Raw genomic sequence first — 18,923 nt, forward strand, 5'->3', positions numbered from 1 at the left:
TGGTCAGATTGTGGACCGGTTAGTATTTTTGGGGTAGCGCTAACAGGCTGGGGATTCAAGTTTGTGCATCATGGACTGCAGTCCAGCCCCTAATATGGAGATCAAGGCGTGGAGAAGGCCTCTCAATGCAGAGCTGTTTACCAAGGGTGAGTGGAGAACGTGTTACAGGTGTGTGACGAAGCTGCTTCCTTTTTGTCCAGGCCCTCTTCTACTTCAGTTACCAGAGCTTGCTGGATGGTACCCTATTCTCTCTGAGTGATGGGGTGGCCAAGACTGGGCCAAACAGCCATTTTGGATGCCTCTATTACAGAAGTTTGGGCTGTGTCTGAGCAGTTATTGAGGTTTCTGAATCGTAAAAGACCAGAGTGGTAGTAGAATCTATGCTGTCTGTGGACATGCTCCCTCTGAGAGATGTCAAAAATGTGATCGCCCCATGGCAAGTGAAGGGCTCCAGCCGGTTCCATTTCGTCATAGCCAGATGAGAATGAAAGGTTAAGGGAGGATGAGTCAAGGACACTTATTTGGAAAAAGTAGGGCATTTTATGAGCTGGGTTGTAGGTCACCAACAGTAAAATAACTAGTACAAGTCAGCTAGACTAGAAGTTATTAGTTTTGTGCAAAAGCAGTTGCAGTTTTTGCTTTTTTTAATTTGCCATCTGATACTGTTGTTGTTGTTGTTGTTGTTGTTCAGTTGCTAAGTCGAGTCTCACTCTTTGCAACCCCATGGACTGCAGCACACCTGGCTCCCCTGTCCTTCACTTTTTCTGGAGTTTGCTCAGATATTGATATTGGAATACATTCTAAATAAATGTGGTTATGTTATATATCATTTTAATGCACATTTCTCATTTTACGGTTTTTTTGGTAATGACGTTACTTGCTGTTGATTTTATATTTATTTTAGACTGAGAAAGATTGAGGGCAGGAAGAGAAGGGGGTAACAGAGGATGAGATGGTTGGATGGCATCACCAACTCAATGAACGTAAGTTTGACCAAACTCCAGGAGATAGTGAAAGACAGGGAAGCCTGGCATGCTGTAGTCCATGATGTCGCAAAATGTTTGACACAACTTAGCGACTGAACAACAACAACAACAGTGGAAATGATGTTAGACAAAAAGCAAATTCCAGAAATTTTCTTATTTGAGTTCAAAATGGATCATAAAGCAGCGGAGACAACTTGCAACATCAACAATGCATCTGGCCCAGGAACTGCTAATGAACCTACAGTGGTGGTTCAAGAAGTTTTGCAAAGGAGACAAGATCCTTGAAGATGAGGAGTGTAGTGGCCGGCCATCAGAAGTTGACAATAACCAAATGAGAGCATCATCGAAGCTGATTCTTTACAACTACATGAGAAGTTGCCAAAGAACTCAACATCACCCATTCTATGGTTGTTTGGCATTTGGAGTAAATGGGAAAGGTGAAAAAGATCAATCAGTGGATGCCTCATGAGCTGACCAAAAAAAAAATTGTTGTTTTGTAATGTCCCCTTATTCTGTGCAACAGTGAACCATTTCTCGTTTGGATTGTGACATGCAATGAAAAGTGGGTAGAAAGAGAAGGGGGAGATAGAGGATGAGATGGTTGGATACAATCACCAGCAACAACCAGCTCAATGGTTGGACTGAAAAGAAGCCCCAAAGCACTTCCCAAAGGCAAACTTGCACCAAAAAATGGTCATGGTCACTATTTGGTGGTCTACTGTTGGCCTGATCCACTACAGCTTTCTGAATCTTGGTGAAATCATTACATTGGAGAAGTATGCTCAGCAAATGTGTGAAACACACCAAAAACTGCAACACCTGTAGCCGGCATTAGTCAACAGAAAAGGTTCAATTGTCCATGACAATGCCTGACCAAACATCAGACAACCAATGCTTCCAAAATTGAACGAATTGGGCTAGAGTTTTGCCTCATCAGCCATATTCACCTGACCTCTGGCTAATCAGCTACCACTTCTTCAAGCATCTTGAGAACTTATTACAGAAAAGCCACTTCCACAATGAGCAGGATGCAGAAAATGCTTTCCAAGAGTGCACTGAATCCTAAAGCACGGGTTTTTATACTATAGGACTAAGCAAACTTATTTCTCATTGGCAAAATCTTGATTGTAGTGGTTCCTGTTTGGATTAATAAAGATGTTTTTGATCCTAGTATAATGATTTAAAATTCATGGTCTGAAACTGCAATTACATTTGCACCAATCTAATACCTCATGCTCTCAAATCCTAGGATTAACTTATTTTCTCCAGCTAACATTCTAAGAGTCACAAAGGTCAATACTTGGGGATTCTGAGTACCTCCCCACCACCCCCCCACCTCCCCCCCACCAGATGAAAGTCAAGATGTTTCTCTACAACTGGTGACCATGTAGAGGCTCCCCTTTCACAGGTCTGCTTTGCCACCAGTTCAACATTCAGCATCCAATTTCTCATGTGCCTGGAATTTAATGTTAGATGTCTGCTCCTTTTTCTTTTAAGAAAAATATGTAAGACATAAGAATTTTAAGAGATTCAATGAAACCTGTGAAAAGACTCCTAAGCTGAATGAAAAAATGAAAAAGAACATCATCAACCTACAGGCCTAAACCCCTTTGTTCCCCTCTCTTCATTGGAAAAGACCCTGATTCTGGGAAAGATTGAGGGTAGAAAGAGAAGGGGGAGATAGAGGATGAGATGGTTGGATACAATCACCAACTTGAGCAAACTCCAGGAGATAGTGAAGGACAAGGAAGCCTGGCATGCTGCAGTCCATGGGGTTACAAAGAGTTGGACACGAAGTAGCTACTGAACAACACTCCCCTCTGGAATAGTAACCTCCCTTCCTCTGGGGGCAGCCACTGTCCTGAATGAGATGTGAATCATGCCATGTGTTTCCTGAAACTTTACAATGTGTCTGTTTCAAAACAATACAAAGCACGTTTTGCATTCATATAAAAGCATATAATTCCATCTGCAACTTGCATTTTTTGCTCCATAAATTTATCATTACAAGATTTATCCTTTCACCTTTGTGTAGGGCTTTTTGTTATTGTTATTTGTTTTGCCATGTTATCTGTCAGAATCTTAGTTCCTCAACCAGGGACTGAATCCAGACCCCTGCAGTGGAAGTGTGGATTCCTAACCACTAGACCTCCAGGAGAGTCCCAAAATTTATCCTTTTTGATATGTGAGACTCAATTTCATTTATTTTCTCTGCTGTATAGTTTCCCATTGAATGACTATACCACAATTTGTTTATCCTGTGTACTTTTGATGGCCACTTAAGTTCATTGAAAAATACTCATTAAAGCAACACCCTAGAGCCCATGCTCCACAAGAGAAGCCACCATGATAGGAAGCCCATGCACTGCAACTAGAGGAAAACTCACACATTAATGAAGACCCAGCACAGCCAAAAACAATTTTTTATAGCAACGATGTCATCATGAGAGAGTTTATGCTAAGTTGCTTCAGCCGTGACTGACTCTGTGACCCCATAGACTGCAGTTTGCCAGGCTCCTTTGTCTATGGGATTTTCCAGGCAAGAATACTGGAGTGGGTTGCTATTTTCTCCTGCAGGGGATCTTCCCAACCCAGGGACTGAAACCACGTCTCTCTTATCTCCTGCATTGGCAGATGGGTTCTCTGCCACTAGTGCCACATGGGAAGTTTTCATGCCTTTTGATCTGGTAAAAGAAAACTGGGGAGGAAAAGGGTACATTTTGTGAAAGAAAAAGGAAAAACAGTCTTACTTTTCATTTGGATTTGCAGGTGAGGGAAGTAGTAATAGACATTTTATGAACACTTTAAAGCTTTCTTACTTCAGCAGACAGAAGAGTACCTTTCAGTATGACAATCACAAATATGATCCTTTATAGTCTCTAAATGACACCTGAAAAGAAAAACTAGAGCTTGCATCATGAGAGCATTCCGATTTTGAGCCATCAGACATATCTTCTCATAACAACCACTGTTACAAGGCTTACTAGATTTGAAGTCTTTCACTCATGTGTGAACCAGCCAAATCTTTTCACCTGTTATCTGTAAAAAAGAGATGTCACCGGCTGTTTTTTCCCCCTAACATAAGAATTCTTATTGTTTGCTGTTTTCAGCATCAGAGTTTTTCCAAATAAACAGCTGTTTCAGTCAAAGAAAAGATGCCCTTGGCTTGAAACTTTTTCTCAGCTTCAGATCCATCATGCAAGCCCCAACTTATCTGAATCAATCAATCCCCTCTTAAAAGGGCAAAGGCAGGTGAGGTGGCTCAGCCTTGGTTAGATTCTTGCTACACTGGATGTTCACATGCTTTACTGAAAATAAGTCCAGCTCGAGTGGGGGAATGGTGAACGGTCTCACCTTGTACGCTTGGCTGCCGTACCCTGGGCATGCCACCTGACCTGGTTGGCCTTGGCCAGTGTTCACCAAATGGCGAATTCAGTCATGTGAGGGGACGTCAACTTTTAATGTATTCATGCTCAGTGGCATCTGACTCTTTGCAACCCCACGGACTTTAGCCTGCCAGGCTCCTGCGTTAGTGGAATTTTTCCAGGCAAGAATACTGGAGTGGGTTGCAGCTTCCTACTCCCAGGGGTCTTTCCCACCAGGGATCAAACCCGCCTCTCTTGCACTGCAGGCGGATCCTTTACCACTGAGCCACTTGGGAAGCTTTGCGTACTATGTGCAGGTGCCAAATCGCTTCAGTCCTGTCCCATTCTTTGCGGCTCCCTGGACTGTAGCCCCCCAGGTTTCTCTGTCCAAGGGGTTCTTCTGACAAGAATACTGCAGTGGGCTGCCATTTCCTGCTCCAAGGGATCTTCCTGACACAGGGATGGAACCCGCGTCTCTTACACCTTCTGCATTGTCAAGCACGTTCTTTACCACCAGCGCCACCTGGCTGAATACTATGATGCTATTGAAACGCAGTTCTGACAGTTACGAAGCAGTGTGTAAAGCACTTTTCAAATATCCATGTTTCTTATAACCGTGTACTAAATACTGGCACCTACTGAGCGCCGGGCTACAATCAAAGGCTCCTCACCGCGGCGGCGGCACGGAATGTTTATGATGGGGACAGAGAGGTGTCAGGACTCGAATTCGGGTATCAGAAGAACCCGACGGGCGGGAACAGACGCCCAGGGAAGCCGCGAGTGGCCCTCTGGGCGACGCAGTTCGGCGCTCTCTGCGCAGGCGCACTCCCAGACCAACGCGGTCGCAGCCTCACGCGTGTCCCAGGAGTGAGGCGTCAGAGGGGCTCGAACTTCTCAGCCTCAGCCCCAGGCGGGGTGGGACGAGCTGAGAGACGACCGGAGGTGGGCGCACTGCTCTCTGGGAGTTGTAGTTCGGCGCCCGCCCAGCTAGGCGCGATCTCGGCCAGCAGCGGGCGTGGCCTTCCTCCTGGCAGTCCTCCAAGGAGTGCGGAACGAGAGGGTCCCAGGCTGGAAAACTAGGCGGAGCCAGGATTCAGAGCCCCTCAACCTCAGCCACCCAGGAGGGGCGTGGCTAGCGGGAGGACGATCGGAGGCGCGCGCCGCCCTCTGGGAGGTGTAGTTCAGCGTCGGTACGCAGGCGCAGTGCGCTCCGTGGCGGCCTCAGTCTTTGTCCTACAGTCCAGCGGTAAGTGAGGCTTGGGTTGGCCGGGGTGGGGGAGGCCGGGCGGAGCGCGGGTCCAGGGTCTCCCCTGGGACGCCGGCCAGGGTGTGTAGAGAGCCGCGCGCGCCTGTGTCACATCCCCTCTACTGCTTCGGCCTAGTTTGGGCCGCTGTGGGCGGGGTGGGCGGGCCGGGTGGGCGGGGCCCAATCGGGAGGGGTGTCTCGTGCCCGAGGGGAGGAGTTGGGGCGGGGGCTGGCTCACGGCTGCGAGGGAAGGGACTGAGGTCTTTGGCTTCGGGAGCATAGTCGTAGGGATTAGCTGGCCTGACTCCTCAGAGCCTGGAGCCAGCCCAGCCTGCATGCCTCCCTGGACTGGGCGAGACCTCCGCGGTTTGGAGGCGGAGAAGGAGGTCCCACCACCATGTCAGCTGTGGAACCTCACTTTCTTGAGGGGCTTCTGTCCGTAAAGAAGAAAGGTAAAGGAGACCCAGAGCAACGGATTTTGGCCTTATCCACTTGGGACCCAGGAAACAGACGAATTAAAATCTTATTGAGCATCAGCTGCATGCCAGGCACCATCCAGATTCCTTCGTTACTTCAACAAGCAAGTGTTTACATGTTCCGGGTGCCAGGCCCTGTCCTCTGTCGCCAAGATTGTCTCCGCCCTGGATGCCACAGGAGAGTCAGGGAGAGGATGATAAGCCCATAAAACATCACTGAATATTATAACTCCCATCCAGGGAACTGCAATGAAGGCAACTGGTCAGAGTGGCTGGGGCAGAATCAGGTGCCAATAGGCAGGGTCGTTATTTATTTAGCCGCAATGCATGGCTCATGGAACCTCAGTTCCCCAACCAGGGATTAAACTCCAGGCCACAGCAGTGAAAGTCCAGAATCCTAACCACTAGCCCACCAGGGAACGTCTCCATTTCACATTTTAATTCTCATAAGCTCCGTCCTGGGTCATCATCCTCATTTTATAAGAGAAAAACCTTTTGTAGAAACAGGCACACCAAAGAGTGCCAGAGACCCCAGTACTGCCTGGTTTTCTGCCTTCTGCACAGTAACAGAGTCATCACCCTGGGAATCATCTGTGCGACCTGGGCTGCACCCCTTGCCCCTCTGGCCATCCATTTCCCTGTCTGGAATCAGTAAAGGAAAGGGAGGTCATCTTTCAACAGTGCCCAGAATAGCATCGGGTGCACAGCAGGAGTTCAAGAAATGCCACGCTGAAGCGGCAATCCTATTGCATCCCACCTGGGCACGGAGTTCCTACTACATGCACACAGGCCTTCCGGGGCCTGGAGTCACTCGTCACTTGTCACTTGCCCAGTCTCTCGTATCCCCTTTCCCCCCAGAACTGCCTACAGAGGAGCTGACTATTCCTGCAAGAGGCCCGAGGAGGAGGGGATGACTGCTGGGCTCCTCGCCGCCGGGGACCCGGTGAGTACAGTGCCCCCTCCCACCCGGCCTTCAGGTGCCACCCGTGGTCCCCACCAGGCTTGTTCTGCCCTCAGGGCCTTTTCCATCACTCTGTCCCTGGCCCGGCCTGTGCTTTCGTCAGCTCCGTGTCCCTCCACATCTCACCTTGCCACTCTGAGAAGATCAGCTGGGTTCCACCCCCCAGCCCCTGCCCTGCGCCACCCTGGCAGACATCGCTTATCCATCCCACTGACCTGGAGCTTTCTCGACACAGGGCTCAGGGTCCATTCTCCCAGCTCACACTCCCTCCAGTCACCTGGCCAACATGTACTGAGCACTGGCCGCCAGCAGGCACTGTTACAGGTACTGCAGGTGTGGAAACAGACAAGAAATCTCCGCCCCACGGCTCACAGAGCACGTGAGGAATGTAAATGTGCCATGTGTTGGGCAGGGAAATGAGGCCCCAAAGAGGGTGGGCTTGGGGCCCAGGAGGCCTCCCTGAGGCCGTGACCCCCAGGCAGAGATCTGCAGGAAGGGAGAGGGTGGGGTCGAGCCCAGAGGCGGAATGCTGCAGGCAGAGGGGATAGCAGGAGCAGAGGCCTGGGGGTGGTACCGCACCGGGCATTTAGACCAGGCACATGTGTGGCAGGAAGACAGAGAGCCAGGTCTCCTAGGCCAGCTGCAGGGGCCTGAGGCCTTGGGAAGCAGTTCTGGTCATTTTTACCATGTGCAAAGGACTGGCACACAGTAGGCACACGGAGAACGGGTGAAGACTGAGTGTTCTGAACCCTGGTCAGTGCTGGACACGTTTCACCGGGTTCAGCCTCCACATCAGTCCCACGAGGGATGAGGAGGGACCACGGTGCAGGGGCAAGTGACACAGCTGGGAGTGGTCGGGCTGGGCCTGAACTCCGACCCCTGAGGCCCCAGAGCCCCGCGTACGTCCCGCTCCTTCGTGCCTCTTCCTCCAGGTCCCTCTGCCGCTGCTGCATCCCCATCCCTCCCACTTTCCCCAGAGCACTGAGCCTCTCTGGGGTTTGCAGTTTTGCTCCCTCCCCAACCCAGCAGCTAGCACACAGCAGCAGGAGGCAATGTGTGTGTGTGTGTGTGTGTGTGTGTGTGTGTGTGTCTTTTCTCCACGGCCTCTGCAGGAGGCAGTGTGTGCAGCAGGAGGCAGTGTGTGTGTGTGTGTGTGTGCGTCTTGTCTCCACGGCCTCTGCAGGAGGCAGTGTGTGTGTGTGTGTGTGTGTGTCTGTGTGTGTGTGCGTCTTGTCTCCACGGCCTCTGCAGGAGGCAGTGTGTGTGTGTGTGTGTGTGTGTGTGTGTGTGCGTCTTGTCTCCACGGCCTCTGCGGGAGGCAGTGTGTGCAGCAGGAGGCAGTGTGTGTGTGTGTGTGTGTGTGTGTGTGTCTTGTCTCCACGGCCTCTGCAGGAGGCAGTGTGTGTGTGTGTGTGTGTGTGTGTGTGTGTGTGTGTGTGTGTCTTGTCTCCACGGCCTCTGCAGGAGGCAGTGTGTGTGTGTGTGTCTTGTCTCCACGGCCTCTGCAGGAGGCAGTGTGTGTGTGTGTGTGTGTGTGTGTGTGTCTTGTCTCCACGGCCTCTGCAGGAGGCAGTGTGTGTGTGTGTGTGTGTGTGTGTGTGTGTGTGTGTGTCTTGTCTCCACGGCCTCTGCAGGAGGCAGTGTGTGTGTGTGTGTGTGTGTGTGTGTGTGTGTGTCTTGTCTCCACGGCCTCTGCAGTGTCCAGACCTGTGCTCAGTAGGCCTCTTCAGATAACTGAGCAAGATCTAATGAGTCTGGAAAGTATGGAGCAAGCAAGGAGAGTTGGTGAGAGAAAAGAAAACCACCCCGCCCTGCCCTCAGCATAGTTTGAAGCAGGGTCTGCAGGTAAAGCAACCACTATGTGGCGAGTCCTGAGCTCACTTCCTATGACTTCCCTCATTCCTCCCAGTAGCCTTCTCAGGGAGCTTCCAGCAGCTTGCAGATGAGGCCAGAGGGGCAGAGTGCAGTGCGAAGACACCTGGGTCTGGGGTTGGAATCTCCACCATGTGGATCCGCCACCAGTCTTCACATCACCACCCCGCCCTTGCCCCCCCCACTGACTGTTCTGGTGGGAGAATCTCTAGCAGAGGTGGATTCTGCCTGGGAGACCAGGGTCCAGGAAGTGGGTGGCCTTGTGTCCCTGACCACCCCCTCCAGATGGCCAAGTTCTTAACTCTGCCCTCCACTCTGGCCATCTGATATGAAAATCTCTTTGTGGAGGATGTGCGTGCCCAAACCTCATGTGCCTTGGAAAAAAAAGCATAAATTCCCCACCTGATCATGGAAGAAACTGGCCTTATTCTCTCTTTGTGAGTCTGTCTTTGTTTGTTCACTCGTTTATTTTTTAGATTCCATATATAAGAGCGAATGTTCAGTATTTATCTTTCTCTGACTTATTTCACTAAACATAATACCGTTCGGGTCCATCCATGTTGTGGCAAATGGCAAAACTTCACTTCTTATGGTTGAGTAGCACTCCAGTGACTGTCTGTAGGTGTGCATGTGTGTACCAAGTCTTTACTGCTTCATCTGTTGATGGACACTTAGGTTGCTTGCACATCTTGGCAATTGTAAATAGTGCAGCTGTGAACACTGGGGTGCATGTGTCTTTTAGAATTAGTTTTGGTTTTTTTTCCTTCAGATATATACCCAGGAGCAGGATTCCTGGGTCATATGGCACTTCTATTACCCCAGTATTTAAAATGGAAGACTAGGAAACAGTCCTCGGGGGTCCTGGCCCTGGACATCCCCACCATTTCATTTTTCTCGCCACTCTCCATTGCTCTTTCTCCCCACAGTTCCTCTTTGCATTCAGGCATTGTTTATGCACTGAGTAGACTTTGTGAGTGTGCAGCCTGGTGCCCGCACATGTGGACACCAGTGGATGGTCCAGCTGAGGCGTGGGGTTCCCAGCCCTGGGGCTCCCAGTCGATTCTGCTGTGACATCTCAGGGGTCCATCTCAGTTTGTCCAAGGAGGAGCCAGATAGGAGGGTGCGAGTTCCCTGCCTACCCCCAAGGCCCAGAACTCCCATTCTGACCCCCCGGAGCCTGTTTTTTCTCTCACTTGTCTTTCAAGGAATTGGCTTAGCCCCATGGCCAACAGGCAGTCGATGGACCCAGACTTCCTAAGTTCAAGTCCTGGCTCAGCCCTTTGTCCGGGTGGTTTTGGGTGACTCCGTTGTCGTCCTCCCTGGGTGAAGTGACTGAATGTGATCACCCATGGCTGGGGCTATTAAGTGAGCAATCCATGTGCATCTCTCAATACCATCTACATGTTTGCTTTGACATTTTCTTTTTTTTAAGGTTCAGAAACTCAAAGTTCTTAATGTGTCAAAACTCTGATATCTTCTATAGTTGGCTGACTTTTTTAAAGACCAACAGTCCCATGATGACATTCTCATTGTGAAAGTGTCAAGCAGACTTAGAAAGTCCCCCTTGCTCCTCAGTCCCTCCTAGGCTTCCTTCCAAAGCTGCCGCTGTTGTCACTCTGCACCTCATTTTCCGGTGCTAATATACATGTTTTCAAACAAATAGGAATTAGAACTCTGTTTTGTTTCACATAAATAGCACTGTGCTGGTGATGTCCCACCCGCTGGGATTTTTCCATCTGGAAGGTTATTCCCCAGCTGTGTGTATTAGTGCCCCTCATCTTGTGCTTGGCTGCAGGTTTTCCAGAAACTAACTGGCTGCTCCCATATGACAGGCATCTAGACTATTACCAGTTGTCTGTCATGTATAGACAGCGCAGCAAGGGAGTGAGGTTCTTGGAGGGATGGGGAGGTGGAATTGCCAGCATAACTACTATATGTATTTTTAAAAACCTGCCAGTTGTGCAAGTAATCCATGCCTGGGTACTCAGCCTCCCTCTTCTCAGAAGGGCCAGGCTGTCTGTCCTATTGTTTGCCTTTTACTTACTGATTTGTCAGTTCTTCGCATGTGCTGGCCAGTAATCCTTTTCCTTCCATTTATGTTGCAAATATTCATTCTGCTTTCATGGTCCTTGTGGCTTGTAAAGACTTTGTCATCTAGAAATCATGAATTTTGATTGCTGAATGTATCATTTTCCTGTTGGTTCTGTAACAAATCCCAACAAACTTAGTGGCTTAGAAACCACACAAATTATTGTTTTATACTTCTGGAGACCAGAAGTCTGAAATACGTCTTTTTAGGCTGAAATCAAGGCGTCCGCAGGGCTGTGTTGCTTCTGGCAGCTCTAGGAGAGAATCCACTGCCTTCCCTTTTCCAGCTTCTAGATGCCTCCTAGCCCTTGGCTCCTGGCCCCCTTCCATCTTCTAAGACAGCTTCCGCCATTTGAGTCTTCCTCACATACCATTACTGTGAGGCTGACTCTTCTACCTCTTCCTCACTGAAAGACCCTTGTGATTACATTGGGCTCACTAGGACATTCCAGGGTAACCTCCTTATTTTAAGGTCAGCAGACTAACAACCTTAATTCCATCTGCCATCCTAATTCCTCCTTGCTATGTAATCCTGGGATGGTAGAGACACAGTTCTTCCTACCAAACTCATTTTTCTTCTTTCTGACTTTTAATGTTTTATTTGTGAAGACTTTCTGTGCCACCCGTTTATTAAATTAATGGTCTATACTTTTCCAACTTTTTCCTTTTTTATATTCATCTCTTTAAGATTTCTCAAATTTATTTACGGTGTGAGGTAGAGAGCTACTGTTTTTCCCCCAAAGGGCCAGTTGCCCCAGTGTGCCCCATGGCTTTGAAATGCTCCCACTACCACACTGACGTTCCACTAATGCATGGATCTTCATGTACTTGAATTTACACGGTAAGCAGATTCTTAATAAAATCTCCCAGATTCAACCCTTGGACTTGCTGCTTACTAGCTTTATACCTTTGGGCAAGATACCTAAGTTCTCCCAGTCTCTGGAAAATGGACTTGTGGCAGCATGGACCCTCTTATCTCTTAAAGAGGGCTTTGTTTTATTATGTATATATCATGGAACCCTCAGATATGATTTTGGCCAAAGGGTGAGGCAGAGAAACAGCCTGACAGTTTTCCAGGTGCTCCTTCCCCGCGTTCTCCCTGAGGGACACCCACGCAAGCACACTTCCTGTGACCCCAGCATGTCAGGACCACCATCCTCTTCACTGTTACTCCTCATTTTTTCATCTCAAGAGTCTCTCCTCCACCAGGGCTCCTGGCCCCCCAAGGGAAACCTGACCCAAATCCCCTGACCCTCTCACCTACGTGGCTGAGGCCCCCATTCACCAGCTGCTTCTTCCTGACGCCACGCTGGGGCCTCTGAGGATGAGTGTGTGTGATGTTTCAGGAGCAAGTGACTTTTGAGGACGTGGTCGTGGACTTCACCCAGGAGGAGTGGGGGCATCTGGAGCCGGCCCAGAGGACCCTCTACCGAGATGTGATGCTGGAGACCTTCGGGCTCCTGGTCTCTGTGGGTGAGGCCACCCCCGTGCCCTGCTGATCTGCCCCCAGCACAGGTTCTCATTTTCCTCAGATAAAAGTGGGAGTACATCTAGGCCTTAAATGGGGATACCTGGGCTGTGTCTTGGGCTTCAGGGACCTCATTGTTTTAGTGTAGGTAACATCAGTTATAGTGTTTTGGTTGCAAATTACAGATCCGTATGAACAATACCAGAAGCAGAAAGTCCTCGGGTAAAAGGGACATATCGGTCCCGTGACCACAGAACTCCAGGGCAGACCTGGATCTGCCTTTGGTGCTGGTGGGAACCCCTCCTCCCCCCATACCTCTTTCTTCCTCCATTCACAGATGGGCCCCCTCTGAGGGTGATGAGACAGCTAACAGTGTGCCTCTCCCAGGCTTGAGACCAACAGGAGAGGCAGAGCCCGTGTCCCGGGCACCCATAGAAGGTCCTAGGTTGCCTTGGTTTGGCAGCCAGGTCCCGTCCACACTGGTCATTGGTGCCATGAGGCAAAGGAAAAGCAGAGCTCTGATTGGCTCCCTGGGGCCAGGGATGGGGTCCGGGACTGAGTAGGGGGAAGCGGCCTCTCAGGAAGGGCAGAAGCTGTTACAACAACCGTGTCCTCCCAGGACCCTGGACACGTGGTCCTGGAAGACTGATGGTGTGGGCAGAGGGCGAGGGAGGCCCCTAGGACACAGCTGTTCACCCCATGGGTCTCCCCCTGAGCAGGACACTGGCTCCCAGAGCCGGACGCCCTCTCCCTGCTGGAGCAGGAGGCAGAGCTGCGGGCAGCGGACGAGGGAGGCCCCCGAGGTGTGTGCCCAGGTGAGAGGAAAGCCTGCAGTCTGGGGGGAGCCTGTTCACCCCCGGCTTCTTCTCCTTACCCACCCTGGTTCTTCAGAGCAAACTGACTGCTCAGTCTCTCAGGGAGCACTCGCCAAGCACCTGTTCTGCTGTGAGAGGGGTAACCTCAAAGTCAGAGCCTCCAGAGATGAGGACCTGGATATGTGTGGGAGTCTCTGTTCTGCCAGCCACATCCTGCTTGACCTTTTCTATGTAACTTTTCACTGGAGTGTAACAAATGGGAAAGGTGCCCACGTCACACCTTTAAGCCAGTGTAGTGTCAGGGTGGGGATGTCAGGCACCGAGGCCACGGCCGTACAGAGAGAGTCAGGTCCCAGGGCCAGAAGGGAGGAGGAGGAAATGCATCTGCTTCTTCCTTCAGCACACCCACTGAGCTCCGCTCTGAGCCGGGGGCGCTCCAGGCCCAGGACGTCGGTTGGCAGTCTCCCTGGATGCGTGCTTTCTCCTCAGCATCCCCACTGCCCTCATTCTCTGTGCTTCCCTGAACTCCCCGTCCGCACCTCCTGTACCATGCCCCACCTGTGATCGTTCTCTGTGCTTCCTTCCCTGATTTGTAAAAATGTACTTTTTAATGGACAAAGCCACCTGTGCCTTGGACCTTTCAAAACTATAAGTTTTATTCTTCTGTCTACCCTCCACCCCCCCCACACACACAGACTTCCTTCAGAACCAGGATTAGGGGACATTTCCATTTCTCTGCTTCTTTCAGATTTGGAAACCAGATCCCAAAGCAAGCTATCAACTGAAAAGCAAGGTATAACTGAAGAAATACCCAACAGTGCCCTGGTAGAAAGGTTCCTACAGGAAAGTCTGTGGCACTCTAAGGATGAAGATGCTGCAGGCAACAGGGAACAGGGCCCTGAGAAGTCAGATAGCTGTGTGGTGCAGGCAGCCTGCACACCTGTGAAGACACCGACACAGGAGCAGCAGCAGGGGAATGGGTGTGGGGAAGACTTGAGTCTGAGGCCAGATCTCCCAACTCAACCAATGACTCCTGAAAGGCAAGGTGCCCCAATGTGGGGAACACATGGACAGAGGGAGAATTCAGACTCAAATGCTCAACAGAAAACCTGTGCAAAAGAGAAGCCCTATGGATGTCAGGAATGTGGAAAGGCCTTTAGTCACAGCTCAGCACTCATTGAACACCACCGAACACACACAGGAGAGAGGCCTTATGAATGTCATGAATGTGGAAAAGGCTTTCGAAACAGCTCAGCGCTTACCAAACACCAGCGAATCCACACTGGTGAGAAGCCTTATAAGTGTACTCAGTGTGGGAGGACCTTCAACCAAATTGCCCCATTGATCCAGCACCAGAGAACTCACACGGGTGAGAAACCCTATGAGTGCAGCGAGTGTGGGAAATCCTTCAGCTTTAGATCCTCCTTCAGCCAACATGAGCGGACGCACACAGGTGAGAAGCCCTACACGTGCAGTCAGTGTGGGAAGGCCTTCCGACAGAGCATCCATCTCACCCAGCACCTGCGAATCCACACTGGGGAGAAGCCATACCAGTGTGGAGAATGCGGCAAGGCCTTCAGTCACAGTTCATCCCTGACTAAACACCAGCGGATCCACACTGGGGAGAAGCCCTATGAGTGCCAGGCATGTGGAAAAGCCTTCACCCAGATCACACCACTGATTCAGCATCAGAGGATACACACAGGCGAGCGGCCTTACGAGTGCAGTGAGTGCGGGAAGGCTTTCAGCCAGAGCACACTCCTGACTGAGCATCGGAGGATCCACACAGGAGAGAAGCCCTATGGGTGCAACGAGTGTGGGAAAACCTTCAGTCACAGCTCATCGCTTAGCCAGCACGAGCGGACACACACAGGCGAGAAACCCTATGCATGCAGGCAATGTGGGAAGGCCTTCCGGCAGAGCACACACCTCACTCAGCATCAGAGAATCCACACGGGGGAGAAGCCCTACAAGTGTAGTGACTGCGGCAAGGCCTTCAGCCACAGCTCATCCCTGACCAAACACCAGCGGATCCACACTGGGGAGAAGCCCTATGAGTGTAATGAGTGTGGCAGAGCCTTCAGCCAGCTTGCTCCACTCATTCAACACCAGCGGATCCACACAGGAGAGAAGCCCTATGAGTGTAATCAGTGTGGCAGAGCCTTCAGCCAGAGCTCCCTCCTCATAGAACACCAGAGGATTCACACCAAGGAAAAACCCTATGGGTGCAATGAATGTGGAAAATCCTTCAGCCACAGCTCATCGCTCAGCCAGCACGAGAGGACACACACTGGGGAAAAGCCCTACGAGTGCCAGGACTGTGGAAAGTCCTTTCGGCAGAGCACCCACCTCACTCAGCACCGGAGGATCCACACAGGAGAGAAGCCATATGAGTGCAGGGACTGTGGGAAGGCCTTCACACACAGCTCCTCCCTTACCAAGCACCAGAGAACTCATACTGGGTAGACCCACTCCACGTGTGCTGGGACCCAGCAAAGCCTTAAGCCATAGCACATCGCTTACTACATTTGACCCAGTCACACTCCTGATAAACAATACACTGTAAACAAGCCTTTGTGCTCAACACACCCCTAAGACTCCCACACAGAGTTGACATTTATGGAAATGACTGTGGGAATAGCAAGCTCTGGGTCATCTATCCCAGACAGCCAGTCATCCAGACAGTAGGGAAGTGTGAAGTTAATCACTGTTGAGGACCTTTAGCCATGAGTGCCCACCAATGCTTCACTATAGAACCTACAAAAGGGAGAAATGGAAAAAATGTAGTGGACATGGGGTGGCTTCTAAGAAGTCACCATATTCTAAACCAGACATTTTCAAAGTGGTGAGAAACACAACAAATGCCTTTCATATAAAAGAATCAGATGCAGTCGGAATTTGTCATTATTGCACATGACATTCTTGTGGGTAGGTGCTTATGAAAAGTGCAAGTTGACTTTCATATTTGCTAAAACCAATATGGCAGAATGTTCCAGACATGAGAGTGGCATTTTTATGGAATCATGAATATTCAAATATCTCAGCACAGAATTTTCTGATTTGTGTGTAATTGTTTGAACAAAGTACATGGCCACCAGCCTCACAAATGTGAACGCCATATGATAATTATCCATGTATATAAACAGATTTTAAAATAGTTGTATGCATTATGTGGCAATAAGTTAATTTTTATATGCAATGGAACTGAAAAGGTTTGTATAGGAAGACTTGAAGGTAGAGCCCCTTCCACAGAGCCTTGCAGATTCTGAGATGGCTTTTACTGCTTTGTTCTTGCTATAAAATTTTCTACCAGACTCAAAGGCATTAGAAATGCAGATGTTGCTGTTTCACAAAGAAGATTTATCTTTGCTAAGTCACCATCTTGGGTCTTCTCAGATGACTCAGTGTTAAAGAATCCACCTACCAAGCAGGAGATGCTGTTTTGATCCCTGGGTCAGGAAGCTCTCCTGGAGAAGGAAATGGCAACCCACTCCAGTATTCTTGCCTGAGAAATCCCATGAAGGAAGGAGCCTGGCAGGCTACAGTGCATGGGGTAACACCTAATTTTATCTTGGCAGTTTTTCATTTTTCCTCCCAAAGAGGCACTCAGTTGTGTGAGCTTTGACTCCAATGAATCTGGACTGATCCCTGACTCAAGATACTTAAGAAAGACATTTATAGTGATGATGCTTATAGATTTTATATATGCATTGAAGACATACATACCAAATCTTGTACACAGAAAAATGAGTCATCTGTACACTGAAAAGTCAAAAGTAATAGTTCCTACGTGCTGGAAACATGAGAAAATATTTTTTCTCCCAAGTTTTCCGTGATTGGGAGAAGTTTTTTCAAAATGGTGGAAAGTGAATTTTATAGAAACCCAGTAAATAATTTTCAAGAAAAATTTAAAAGCAAAATCAAATATAACTAAAATTCCATGACTCCAACAAAACTATTTTAAGTTTTACACTTTCTTTGCTATGATTTGACCACATTCACTGTCTTATAGTTACAACAAAATAAATATTTATAATTTGCTTACTAAGCAGTGCTTAGAAATAAATTTTCCATGTTGCCTCACAGTCTTCTTAATTATCATTATGCTTATTATTCCTTTGAATAACTCTACCAAAATTTAAGTCATAGTTCCTCTGTAATTGGGTATTTAACTCCATGTAAATGAACATCCTAGTCACTTGTGTATATTTTGCTTTTAGTATCCCACAAAGGTCCAGGAAGGATTTCAGCCTCAATGTATACAGCCTTCTCCTTCCCCTGCCCCACCCCCCACCAACTAATCCTTTAAAAAAAAAAATTATTTTTGGCCCTGCCACACAGCGTGTGGGATTTTCGTTCCCCAACTGGGGATCAGACCCATGCCCTTTGCATTGGAATCTCATCGTCTTAATCACTGGACCACCAGGGAAGTCACTCCTCACTAACTCTTTAGGAAAAATCATCATGTCTTTACATTTCAAGAAACACAAATGTCAAAGTAAGTCTTAAGAAATTGGGCTGTTTGTGTTCCAAGTATTTGCACTGGTTGACACTGATTTACAAAGCTCATCAACCCAGGCAATGATGGGGGGCATGTATTAGTCTGCTTGGACTCCCATAACAAACAGGTCAGCTGGCTCAAACAACAGAAATTTACTGCTGGAGGCTGGAAGTCCAACTTATGGAGCTACGGAGTTACAGAGACTGAAAGTCCAAGGTCAAGGTGCTGTCAGGGTTGGTTTCTGGTGAGACCTTTTTCTGTAACTTCCTCTGTGCACACTCGGCAAGAGAGAGTAATCTCTGCTCTTTCTTCCACTTCTTATGAGGCCACCAGTCTTACGGGAGTAGGGCCCCACCTGTGTGACCTCATTTAACCTTAATTATCACCCTAAAGGCCCTATCTCTAAATTATGGGTTAGGGCTTCAACAGATGAACTGGGGAGGAGGGGCATGGCAGCACCCGACTCAGTCCATAACAGAGGGTGGTAAGCATTTCCTTCGCACTGGAATTCATTGCCATCTTGCCCGGTTGCCTTTTATGTGAATTTACCTTCCCCTGTCCCTTTGAACACAGGCACCCTCTGACACAGCAGGCTTCCCTGGTGGCTCAGTGGTAAAGAATCTGCCTGCCAATGCAGGAAACACAGGTTCAGTCCCTCAGTCGGGAAGATCCCCTGGAGAAGGGAATGGCACCCCACTCCAGTCCTCTTGCCTGGGAAATCCCACGGACAGAGGAGCCTGGTGGGCTGCAGTCCGGGGGTTTGCAGAGTCAGACACGACTTGGGGACTAAACAAACCCTCTGAGACTCGTGTGAACCCAACACTCAAGCAGCAGCAACAACTACTAGACAGGGATGTGAATGAGGAAATAAATCCTTGATTATGTTAAGCCCCTGTGATTTGGGCATGACTACAACAGAAATGTGTTGCTGGAGAAGACTCCTGAGAGTCCCTTGGACAGAAAGACCGAACCAGTCAATCCCAAAGGAAATCAACCCTGAATATTCATTGGAAGGTTGATGCTGAAGCTGAATCTCTAATACTTTGGCCACCTGATGTGAAGAGCTGACTCATTGAAAAAGACCCTGATGCTGGGAAAGACTGAAGGCAGGTGGAAAAGGGGACAACGGAGGATGAGATGGTTGG

The 18,923-nt window shown here is 49.2% G+C and overlaps 1 protein-coding gene across 2 annotated transcripts; it reads left to right on the forward strand.

Annotated features, from left to right (window-relative positions):
• Window positions 1-5,477: 5,477 nt before the first annotated feature.
• On the forward strand, window positions 5,478-18,483 carry ZNF135 (zinc finger protein 135). Of its 2 annotated transcripts, none has more exons than XM_065926983.1 (5): window positions 5,478-5,597; window positions 6,932-7,016; window positions 12,341-12,467; window positions 13,182-13,277; window positions 14,026-18,483. In XM_065926983.1, exons 2-5 carry the CDS (start codon window positions 6,984-6,986, stop codon window positions 15,741-15,743), a joined length of 1,974 nt encoding a protein of 657 aa, XP_065783055.1. In that variant the 5' UTR covers window positions 5,478-5,597; window positions 6,932-6,983; the 3' UTR covers window positions 15,744-18,483. The 2 variants fall into 2 exon arrangements, with proteins under 2 accessions (XP_065783055.1, XP_065783056.1); XM_065926984.1 differs by lacking the exon at window positions 5,478-5,597 and adding an exon at window positions 5,926-6,049.
• Window positions 18,484-18,923: the final 440 nt, after the last annotated feature.

Source organism: Muntiacus reevesi, chromosome 2 (assembly GCF_963930625.1).
Source record: "Muntiacus reevesi chromosome 2, mMunRee1.1, whole genome shotgun sequence".
Classification (NCBI taxonomy): Eukaryota; Metazoa; Chordata; class Mammalia; order Artiodactyla; family Cervidae; genus Muntiacus; species Muntiacus reevesi.